The sequence below is a fragment of the Anopheles marshallii genome, chromosome 2 (assembly GCF_943734725.1).
Source record: "Anopheles marshallii chromosome 2, idAnoMarsDA_429_01, whole genome shotgun sequence".
In the NCBI taxonomy this organism is placed as follows: domain Eukaryota; kingdom Metazoa; phylum Arthropoda; class Insecta; order Diptera; family Culicidae; genus Anopheles; species Anopheles marshallii.
This window is the reverse complement of record NC_071326.1, coordinates 30,822,841-30,835,367: the sequence shown is the minus strand read 5'-3', so window position 1 is coordinate 30,835,367 and position 12,527 is coordinate 30,822,841. Positions and strand designations below refer to the sequence as shown.

The 12,527-nt window shown below is 41.4% G+C and overlaps 1 protein-coding gene across 1 annotated transcript in view; it reads left to right on the top strand.

The window, feature by feature from the left end:
* Nucleotides 1–311: 311 nt before the first annotated feature.
* Nucleotides 312–12,527, top strand: part of LOC128708578 (interleukin-1 receptor accessory protein-like 1-B) — a 31,038-nt gene continuing 18,822 nt past the window's right edge. Inside the window, exon 1 of the mRNA XM_053803557.1 lies at nt 312–586. Within this exon, the coding sequence (XP_053659532.1) occupies nt 312–586 (275 nt within the window). The remainder of the gene's footprint in view (nt 587–12,527) is intronic.

Sequence of the window (12,527 nt, the reverse complement as noted above, 5' to 3'; positions counted from 1 at the left end):
GGTTTGAGAAAGCGAATGGTGCAAATACATACGCCAAACGGGCATAAAGTGTAATTATTGCTACAGCTAGAAAAGTGTCCACTAGCACTAGGAAGCGCATTATAAAACAGAATCGTATATTCTGCTGCATTAACGAAGTGTGAAAAATGGAGTAGAAGCTTGTAAAAAGCACACAAAACATCGAAACATCCACTATATCAAAGTAAGCGGTGTACTTCAGCGAGTGGCAGTGGCAAACTGCATAGTGAACCAGCGTGTTAAACACGTGCAAATAATACGAAAATTGTTCGTACAAGTTGAAACCATAACCAATGGCGATGATAATGGCTGCCCGGCGCAGAAGCACTTGCAACAGGTGCACACCAATTGCATCCGCCGCCGGTTGGTTGCTGCTGCTGGTGATGTTGGTCCCCATTGCCATCGTGACGGTCAGTGCGGAAAATCACTGCAGCGAACATCGGTACGAACATTCGCTCAACACAACGCATCTACAGTTCACGAAGGAAATCCCCGACCGGGAGTACGGTGTGCCGGAACAGTTTAAAAGTTTGCACTGCTGCGGCAAAGGCTATCGGAGCATCGAATGGTAAGTGTTTTATTATTGCACTGGCATATCCCCACCAACACCACGACCACCGTACGAAGTGGCAAATTTAATTGGTAATCATTATGGAGTGGATGAAGCTCTCTTTTCTCAATTGGAAATGTTTCTTTAGCATTGATTATTGGCATTGATTCATGACGGGCTATGTTTGCGTAAGTGTGACGGTATACAGATCGATCCGGAGAAGCAAAGGCTTCCAAGTAATCTCTCTGTGTATACGTTACCAACATTTGCGACGCTTCAGTGCGTTGCCGAGACCGAGTTTCGTCACTGTTATCTTTGGACGCTTACATTCTGGTGTGTTTTTATAGTGAACGAACCAGCGCCCTGGAATACTCGGAAAAGGGTGCGAAAAATTCAGAGAACTGCTGTAACAAACTCGTGGAAGACGCGAAGAACAAAAGAGCTCCCTGGGAGATGTGAATAAATTGGATGTTAGTGGAAAAATCATCTTCACACACTCCGTGATTTTGGCACATGAGCGAATAATTGTCCAACCGATCCATTCCGACCGACTGTTGACTATCCCCTTGCCTAGTTGACTCATAGGCATTGTTTTACCATGCAAAATGCAGCTTAAATATTGAAATTATTATTCCAATGTCTTGCTACCAGCAATGGCGAATTCTAATGGACACACTGCGGGGATTGGACATGACGGAAAAGCTGGAGGTGTAGGCGATAATCGTAGATCTTAGACGATTAGCTGGGGTTTGCCGCGGCCTTCATCTCATGATCTAAATCGTGAGTAGAAGGTCGCTGTAAAGAATTAAATCGCGAGTTAACTCCCACCAACAGTTAACTCACGATTTTAGTCTTGAGTTGAAGGTCGCCGTGAAGAGTTAAATCTTAGTTATTTTAATTGATTTAATTCTTTGGGAATACGTTAAATCGCGAAGAATTATAAATACTCTTCTTCGAGCGTAGAATTCGAGCGTAGAACGGTGTGTAGAGGCCCTGATCACCTCAAGGGTTTTCTAGCTGTCAACGAATCCATAGTGATCCTTCTTCTTTTTTTAAATCATTTGTAATAATTAAAACAGTATTATAATGGTCAAAATTACTAGAAATATACATAGAAGTACTTACATTTTAATTCTTATGTTTTTATTCTTATTCAAAAATGATTTTTTGATTTTGATTTTGAAATGATTTTGGTCACTTTGCTTTCAAATCTGCTATTAAAAGCTGTTACCATCCAGCTGTTTGTTTCTTTTTGCTCTTCTGTCTGTGACCGTGCCATTTAACCAAAGAAATGGCAGCAAAAAAGCAGGTTTATACACCATCCTCCCCTGGCGTCATGATGCCACTGTGAATCATTTGCCGGGCGCATCCATTCGTACGCAAACACCAACCATTCGTTTGGCCAAACAATGATTCATTGCCATCGAATGTACGGTGGAATGGATCGTGTTCTATTTGCTGAGAAACGTTTACATTTCTATGAGGCGGTGTGGTATTGTTCCATAAGTAAAATTTAAATTTACACATGCATCTTCAAACCGTGTTGTTGTGACTCTTTCTACATTCAAATAGACATTTCCTTTTAAGGGTTTGTGCTGTTCATATACATATAAATGAAAAACGTTAGCAAAAATTGAAATCGAATTGTATCAATTTTATCAATTTGCTTCGTATTCTTAGAATCAGTTCCAAAATCAATCTGATTAGATAAGGAAACGCCGGCCGCTTATCTTTCCGACTTACACACATTCTTCATCTCTCCCTGCTGATAAGCACTCCCTCTCCCGAACGCTCTTTCTCTCTCCACAACGTTGAAAACAATTCCGCGAGCACACAAATGTTACCATATAAAATGATATGAAACCCCTGCTTTTTAAATCAATAAATAGAATCTTTTTGTTAAATGTTTCAGTACCATTCGTTCTGTGTGCTTATGGATCGAAATGTAATTCACACCCACACACCTTAAAAATTGTGTTTGCTTATTCGTTTCCGTGTTCAAAATGTTCGTTTGCTAAACAGACAAATTTTGTTTGACCGGCGTCTGACGTGTGCGTGTGTGTGATTGGCTTTGTTTTTAGACCATTTCCATCATGCAATGATGCGGTTGGATTGCATGTTTCGTTTTCTTCATCAGTGGGGGGTTTTATTTTGCTCTCTCTCTCTCTCTCTACAACATAGAATAGATATCCAAATATATGGCAGGTTTGGTAAACGTATGAACGCATCGCGGCCTGTGCCCGTGGTCATGTTTGCCGTTCGTTTCGTCATAAATCACCGACAAAGGGGTTTATGCCGCTGTTGGGCAGGTGGTAACGATGAATGGGGAGCAAACAATTGGGAAAAGGAAAGGTTCGAACGCTGGAAAACGTGGAGCTAAACAAACAGTGCGTTAGACGCGTGAGATGGTTGGATTGTGTTTACCCAATGCTCAAAGTGCAGGGGTGCAAGTATTGGACGTCGATGTCACTCGTCGTCATCGGGATGACTCAGCGATGATGGAACCAAACGGCATCGCCGTGGCATTGACGTTAATAGGAAGTGACATCCATTCTGAGTTCGTTTGTCACTGTTTGGAACAACATTGCAGCGTACTGTGTTTCAATCGAAATGTTTCATCACCTTCCAATCCGTACGCATTAAGCGTACAGTGCGTGCGACAGCTTTTGCGAAGAGTCATTCAAATTCGAGAATTCGAGAAGCTCGGGAAACCTAATGTTACTATTTTTACTCTCTTAAATAAGCGTGTTTGTGCCGATAACATAAATTGTAAACCTTTCATCAAAATAGAACATATTGAACGAATTTAATTGTTTGTTTTGTGAATATTAATTCTGGGTAATTGAGTTCAACGTACATTAGCAAAACATCAGCTTGATCGGTTCACGCAATCGAACGCTAGCAGTGCTCACACCTACTTCATCCGAATAAACAATCCCATTTCAAAAGCAAAAAGAATAAAACTCAACCCTGCGTACACGAATGATTGCAGTTGAAAATAAAATAAATTAATTACATGTTTGATCCGCACCACCATTGCGCATTGGCTAAGTTCCAATCCCAAACAATTTCCAATCCGCGTTATTTAAACAACGGCCGTACGCAATTTATTACATTAAATCGCAACAGCACTTTGCCCCCGAAACTGTACGTAAATTACAGTCCATTTTACGCGTGGTGTGGTTTTCGGTAGGCGGTACTGGAAAACTGGCGAAGCATACTATCGTTTTAGATATGTGCAGAGGAATGCAATGCATGTGAGCGATATTCATCGATATGTGCTGCGGGGTTGTGGAAAACCAGGCACAACTGTAGTATGTTAGAGTTAACGACGGTTTAAATATTTTCAAGTACCCTTTAAGCACACGCTTGGTCTGGATTCATACATTGTCTCTCATTATTGCACACAGCACTGACTCCTCAGTGTCGTAGAATTATTCTACTAATTGCTTGTATTTATTATCAGTATTATTATTATGATGGTTATTATTATTATTGATTATTGTTCAACGGACTTAAGTTTATTTAAACATATTAAATTCTTACTATCTAATACTAAAATTCTAACAAAAGTCTCTTTTTTAATGTTGCGCACGTGTCTGGTAGTCGTGATAAATACTAAACTGGTTAATTATTTTATGCATGTTTTTTTTTTGGTTGGAATGTTTTTTTTATGTTATTGTATGTTTTTTTTTTGGTTGGAAGTTTCTTTATAAATAATTTCAAAATGTACGACCAAGTTTAAATATTTTGTTTGGAATTCATCCAATCAAAAAGATGGTTCGACTACGGTGCAATTGCTTGACCCCAAAAGTTCTAGCAATTAGAAGAAAGCGTACCAGTCAAAAGCGCTGGTCCGGTAGCTCTATTTTTACGAAAAAGTTACCGTGTTTAAATTGCGGTGAATGTTTAAACAATTCTCCTTCCCCCGGCACATGGTTTTGCATTAATCCAAACCCGGTTCACGTTACAGCGCCATCTAGACTGTAGCGTTAGCGACTGTACTTAGCTTCTTCCCGTGTGCGGTACTCACACTAGGTGTAAATAATTCACAGCATACCTTATGCTGGTATGCTCTTATCAAGCTATCGTACAGCCACCTCGCCAGTGGAAAATGGTTTCAACGAAATAGAATCGCATGACGAAGAGGGAAACGCACGATACACCCGTATCGAACGCTAATTCCCGGTACGTACGCTTTTTGTTCTCGGGGTTCATATTTTAAAACAACCAGCCCCCTTGCTGGAAAGTGCTGCTAACGAGCACGATGGGTGGTGGGTAGTTAGTTTGGTGGTGCGTGCAGCAAAACCCAGAACAATCACCAACCCCCCCCGAAATATGCTCCGGTGCGACCCGGATTCTCGAAATTTGCTCAAGCTCAAGGTCCACGGTGCCTGGGACTTCGTGGAAGAAATCCTTGATGAATATCGAGAAAACGAGAGCGATGTACATCCAATAACGAGTGGGTTTGGTTGAGTGGCAATACGCGTAGGGAAACGCTACGTAACACATGTCGGGTGGCAAAAGCGGGAGGGTAAGCACCACCCGACCCGGGGCCGTAACGAAGAACGAGTGAGGTGTGAAAAACAATATTTAAGTCTGCAAGGCATGTCCTTCCGGTGCAAGGACGATGCAACACCGGGGATAAAGTTTCTTCTCCGCTTCGGTCAGATGTAGGTCGTCAGCGTTTCGCGATTGCGCGGACCCCATGTTTACAGCAGTATCGCTGACTGGATGGATCCGGTCCGGGTTGTTTGTGTTTGGACGGTCGGTTTCGCGGAATCCTATCCTACACACTGCTCATTTATCACGCACCAGTATCACTCCGATCCCAGCACCATAATAATCCGGATATTCGTTGAGTTCCTTGTTTCGTTTCTTTTTTTTTGTTTTGTTTTGTACGTATCGTCATCTCGCACGCCATGTCATCTCGCATACTTGTAAGAACGGGGAGGTGGACGAGATATTTTCCATGCCGGCGAGTTTCACTAACTGTTTTTCCTTCTCGGAACTCGGGGACCCATTATTTCCCAGCAACAGCTTCGAACCGGGGCTACTTCCACAATGGCATCAAGACATGCGTGCGTGTGTGTGTGTGTGTGCGCGGGGCTGGTCATCCCTCACGGAAGGGGACCATTCTGTCCACATTTTCCCCGTGGGAAAATGTTGAATAAAAATTAAACGATGTCAAGGTCCGGTTTGATTAGATCCTGCATGCTGATACTTTCTGTTGTTGCTATATCTACGGCTAGGCCGTTATATTATCGTCATATAATTCATCATCATCCCTTAAATAATTCGTCAAATCGCCAGGAACGAGACGGACAAAAGTAATTTTTATGCAATAAAAACCGATTGTCGGTTGTGGACATAGCCATAATGTGCAACTTATGAGATGTCCTAGGTCACAAAGCGTTGCAAATCAGTATCAGCATGGCGCTTTGTCTGTGAAACCATTTGCGAAGTAGAGCTTGCGCATGCTCAGGCAATGAATTCTTGGAATGTTGAACTAGACCTGCGATGCTTACAAAAAGACACTGTCACTGTGAAGGTGCGTATGCAAACACTGGAACTCCCTACTGGAGTACTCTGTAGGAAATAAAGCTCCAAAATATTTGATGACTGTCTAGTGCTGTTTGTGTGATCAATAACTCTTCGAAGTTGTTGTGGTTTGTAAAAAAAAAACGATGTACCAACTTTTGTTTGAACCACAGAATCTTTTCAAAAGCCTCGATTTAGAGTGGAATCATACAATAAAGATCAGTAAAGTCTTGTGCTTCAGACTGCGATGCGGTGACTTCACTTCCTACGGTTAGTGGCATGGCTTAATGTGTAAGTTATTCTTCTTTATCGGCACAACAACCTCAAGAGATCTCTACTAGGCCTGCCATTGCTGGCGTTCTGTGGCTTTATTTACTCGTAGTTGGGCAGTTGATCCTGCGTACGGAGTATTGGCCCGGATGGGATTTTGGTCGGGTCCGTTCGTGTGAAGACCGGCGCCGCTACCATCATGCCACCGGGTCGTCCCCAAAGCCCACGTTAACCGTCCTTATACTCAGCTTCGGGAAAACACTGGTAAAGGAAGCCAGAAATGCCTGATATCTTCGGGGTTGTAGTTATAGAATAATTGTGCAAAAAAGTCTTTCCCTGCGTAATCAAACTTCCTGCCGGATTCTTCCACACACCGTGCACGGGAAACTTGTTTTTTTATATTACGCATCCGTCATCAATCATCATTTCTGCAGCAATTTTAGATCGCCCGGTCCACTCATAACACAGCCAACACAGCCATTTGCGACTGTTACCGCCAGGGGAAAACGATTCTCTTGAACCGGGTGGCATATTATTAGAGGTCCATACCAACCGTTGATTGATGCTGAACGAAAGGGTTTCGCAAAGCGCACCGCAAAAAGGAAGTTGGAAACTCGGCCAATTACGGACGGCGATTCATTTTCGCAGAAAAAGCCTGACCTTTTTGGTGGTGCACCCTCGATAGAGACACAATTATCCCCAGCCGGGTTTTGCGACTGGAGCCGGATCGGGAATTTTATTGCATTTTCGTGTGCATACATCATCTTCATCATCATCATTATGCTGTAATTGTTTGGCCTGGGAGTTTTCCCGGGAGGGGTTATGCGGGCTGTTGCTGCACGGCTATAGGCGGGCACCATGTTTCCCGTTCGTCCTGAGGCATTGATGCACGGTTGAATGATTTTCAAACTGGATTATGAACAAAATTGATGGATCGCTGTATGCAGGCAGAGCGGTTTTGAAGCATCGTCAGTCATGCGATCGATGCACTTCACAGATTGTACGCTCTTTTCGGCACTCGAACGTGCGTACGGGTCGGCGTATGCGAAGTGTGGTCTTTGCCGAGTCCGGGACCCCATTGTAAAAATGAAACGTTTCGCAAAATAATTGCATCCACCTCAGAACAGACAAAAAGAGAAACATCTTGTGAAGTTCAGCTCCCTGATTGCTGTTTATTATTGGTGAAATGTGCATTCCCTGTTTTCCGGATCGACAATTGAAAGTTTCACTGGCTGATGAAAGGTTAGGTGTGCAAATTTTTCACCCAAAGGGCATTGTAATTTCCCTTCGCTTCTATTGTGAAATGAATTTTCGTTTCGCTGTTCTTTGCCGTACCTTGGAACGGATTTAGGACGTCGTTTCGACGAAGCCTTACTAAGTCACTTCAAAGAATAGGTGAGCAAAACAGTACTCAAAGCGGCACGAAAAAGTGAGGCTATCTTTTGCCATGTATGACCTACACGTTGGCCGCAAATTGCTCGCCACCTGCCCCGGTGAACCCTTCGTCGGGTCTATCGGGTTGTAAATAAATTGATAGAAACATTACAACTGTTGTAAAGAGGATCCGTTACATCGTTTTGCAATTCTATCCCCTTGTGGAGTGATACACTGTGCTTACGGATGGATGTTCAGAAGTTACATTTTGTTGTTGCTGTGAAACAGTAAAACCAGCTCATATTGTGTTCCTATTGCAAACTTCTATAGGAGAAGCTTTGCGTCGAAACGCAAGTGACATGGGAAAACTGGAGGAATACATCGCCCCACCTCTCCAGTACATATCGACGTGCAAAACCCATTTAAAGTAGTTGCAAAGCCTCTTAATAGAAATAGTACATGGGTTTATTGATGTTTCATTCACTCACTTACGTACTCTGTTCAGCTTGTCAGTTACGTTTTTTGCGCTTTAAAGTTTAAAATTCGTCCAACGCTAGCGAAAACTTTGCCCGAGCGTCGGGTACTCTTTGGGATCGTCCAAAACAGGCATCTCCAAACTGCGACTCTCTAGAGCCTTGAACTTAGAATATATAAAAGTAGCTTTTTCAAGCGAAGTTAAAAAATGTTTTAACCGTTCACATAATAGTTATTGTTTTGGTTAATTAAATTCAAAATCTGGCGAGCAACAAGCCCTCGAGCTGAAAAGTTTGGAGATTCCTGGTCCAAATAGTAGATTGTGCCTGCTGGAAGATATATAGTAGAGGAAGACGATAAACTTAAGGAGTATTGTGAAACAGCCATGAGCTATTGAATTCCTTATGAAATCATGAATATGTACATAAATAACTGTTATTAAAGTTCTGATGTTTGCACAAATGTTACGAATACGAAATGCTTGTAAAGATATTTAAATTCCTAAAACACATGGTTTTATATTGCAGTAAAAATAAAATTAGACTACACCACACAGTGAACTACAATTAAATTATTCGAAATAACTCTTTGGATTGTGTCAACCCTGTGGCTCTATGATCAAAGATCGTTTTTTGTTTCTGTGTTTGTTCCTCGGTTTCCTAATATTGAAGAACTTGCCTAGCTTCCTGCTCCTGACAGCTCGTGTTACATGGTGCTACTACGCAATCCGTTTACCGCGTACACTTAACTCTTAACTTAACACTTAACACACTCTACGCTAGCATTGTTCGCAACACCCATATTCCAATCGCCGGGAGTCCCACGGTCAACCTGGTTTCAGGCCTGCTCCATGCATATGGCCAGACTCACAGACACCAGAAGAACGTCCCGGGACATATCCTTCGTATGTTCGCTTATACGCGCGCGTATCTCAAACTATGTTGTCTCATACATTTACTAAATGTTTGGATATAATGCAACACAATTCTTCCAGCTAGCGACATAAACGCGTATGTCATATTGCTTATGAATATTCTTTATCCCTTTTCATCTCGTTACCGATGAGAAGAATATCTCATCAACTTGATGAAACATCAACCTTGCACTGATTGTGGGGCGAGTACGCTCGCTATTGCGTTGTGGCTTTTTATTGAGCTTTTCTTGTAGTCACAGGTCTAAATTGCACTTCTTGAAGCACCGAGAAAAAATCCTCAATGCTTTTACGCGAACGACCGCCACCTACACACCGCCCTGCAAGCGGTAACAATGGAAGCTGGAAACCAGTTTCTCTGCATAAGGGACGCGCAAAATTATATTTGATTCTCGGAAAATCAGCACTCCTTTAGTTGCTGTTCTTCTTAGAACATCTTTCATCCATTCCGTGGAGCAACGCAAAACGAGGGAAAGTGGAGTATTCACAAGCCAAGGCTGACTGTTTGCGAAGGGTTCGCACCTTTTTTCATGCGTTGGTAAAACAACTGTAACCCAACCAAACGTCTGTGTTCGAACGGCGCGGGGACCGAGCAGGGCGACAAGAAGGTTACTTGCTGGCGGCATTCTCTAAGGTGTTCGGGGCAGAATATTGTCCTGTGATGTAAGGAAAGAGAGAACTCTCAGTGATATTTTTGGGGCGACGATGATGATTGGCCTTCGTGTATTGGATTGAACGCACTTCCCGGAAGCTAGGGTGGATTTATTTTTTGTCCCTTCCTGGGACTTTCTCACCACGTGCCGGATTGTAGACCGCCGTGGGGGATGGAGATACAATATAACCTTGTAACTCATTCATGCGAAAACCTTCCCCAAAACGAGAGTTCGATCAGGTTGGGTGTAGTACATTGGATTCAGGTTGATCATGGAAGGTATTCGGTGGGATTTTGTGTAGCAGGATGACGATGAAGATGAGTTCCACCTCTTACCTCAATACACCGTTGAGAGGATCATTTGTATCTCAAACATAATAGATTGCTTTGAGGATGTTTCATTAACTCACAATTTACTACACGTTTGCGTATACATTGTACATGCACTTCGCTGCAGTTCGCTGTTGATTACCCGCGAATGACCGCGAATGAGTGAATGACATTCCATACTGCTCTCCATTCAGCATATCTCGCTGATAAGTCAGTAGCTAAGAAATTCAATTAAAAATTAGGTCCAATTAGCTAGCACGTCAACTATTTAACAATGTAGGAGATGTTTAGAAGGAGCAAATTGTGATGTTTCAACGAAATATAATAGGAAAAACGTTTCTCTCTTAAGAAACAGTGATAACCACCATTAAACAAAGTGAATTTAATTAAAAATCATCATTTTCTATTAATGTTCTATTGTACTTATAATGGTGGTATGGCTCTACGGCCCAGTGGAGAAGAAAATGTCTTTAAACGAATGTGAATTGTATCTTAGTTTAATCTACCTTCAGTTATTAGCAATACGGCCTGGCCATTTTGGTTGAATAAAAAAAATATGATAGTATGGTTCTTCCTGTTGTGGTGGTATCGTGTACCAATAGTGGTGCTATTTTTTTGTTCATCACTTTATCACTAACACTTTTATCTGAGCAATCAGGTAATGATCCAGATTCGTTCTTCGTCTTCCGTCCTGTGTGCACTTTTTCCCTTATTCTGGAGGTCAATTTGTCCTTCAAATGGCAAGAAACACGAGACTGTTTCATCCCGTAAATCTTCTCCCGTTCATTCATGTTTTTTTTTATTACGTTCAATCCTAGTAGCCTGCTATTGTCATTTTATTTGACAAGAATTGTTTATGCATTTGCATACTACGATCACTACAGGAACATGCCTGTTTTTTGGTACCTATATTTGCACTATGGGCAAAATCTCCAAGAAACGATGAAATTACACTCAATGAATTACTTAATTTGCAAAAAACAACATTTTGTTTAGCATATTCGTGAAACCTTCAAACGTTTTTATTGATTTTCCTGTCAATTATAGCCTTAAGAAAAAGTTAATTTTCCTTACAAAATTATAAGAAATTCTGCATTATGCTGCTGCCTGTTTGCATTTTAACACAGAATCTAGCCGTGTTTATAACGTGAGGTTGTGTTTTAAACGATTCGTACCAGACCAGAAAACATTTCGTATTACTAGAAATATAATTATTGCGTTTAGTTTGTCATAGGGATGGTTTTTTATTCCACTACTACCACTAGTCCTGGAACTCGTAACAACCGATCAGAAGCTTACGATGTACCAAAATTCCATCACATTTGTAACGGCGAAAGGGCGCGTGTGCAGCAAAAGGTATTATTATTAAACTACAGGACACAAGCTAATACCCTGCGACGGAAATAACTCACATAAATTAGGCAAATTTGGTGCATAGCCCTTATTTGATGGATTCCCGGAAGGATTTTCGAACTAAATTGGTGGGAGGTGTAGCACCATATACCGCGCATACACGTGGCTGGGCGCTATTTCCTTAGCTTTTCTCTTTTGCTAATGATCCCAAATAAATTACATTGGCTTGTTAGTAGCCAGCAAAAAAAAATCGTGTATGTGTGAGAACAGTTGTTCCAAATTAGCGTAAAAAGGAATGCCCACACATTTTGCACTATTCGCTTGGCATATTGCAAACAGTTCCCTGCGTTAGGTACTGTTGGTTCAATATCCGTTCGTCAGTTAACCTAAGCTAAGGCTAAGCTAGGTACTTCAGTCTTTTATGTTAATCCGGTGGGATAGTTTTCGTGACTAGTAACTATATATTATCCATCAATCTTTTTTAAACAAAAGAACTCCGTTCAGTTCAATTGTATTTGTTAATTAATTCAACGTAAAACAAAAAATTCAAATTTATGTACTTTAACGAAACACGTCGTCTTGTTTCGAATTGGAATAGGAATCATCGGAAGTGATTCATTCCACCCTTCCACGAAATTTGCGGAATGTTTTTCAATGTAACGTTCGTGTAATTCTTTTTCGTTTTTCAAATTATTGTTCAGTTTTGAGAAACAGCACGAGCTATTTCCGAAACTTCCCAGGATTTGGCAATCATTAGTAATTCAACATTTTTCCGCCCTTTTTTTTTTGAGTCGGACTTGGTTTGATTATGAAGTGATTTTTTTATGAATCAATTATGAACAATATAGTGGAGCGCCGATTATCCGAGTGTCATTTACGCGGGTATCTGATTATCCGTGCAGTTCGGAAATGACAGTTTCTAAAGAATTTTGACATATTCCATGCAACACCGTTGACTGGAGAAATGAAAGACCTAATATAAATAGACAAAAAAAGTTCAAATTCTAATAAGAGCAAGTACAGTTTCTATTGCA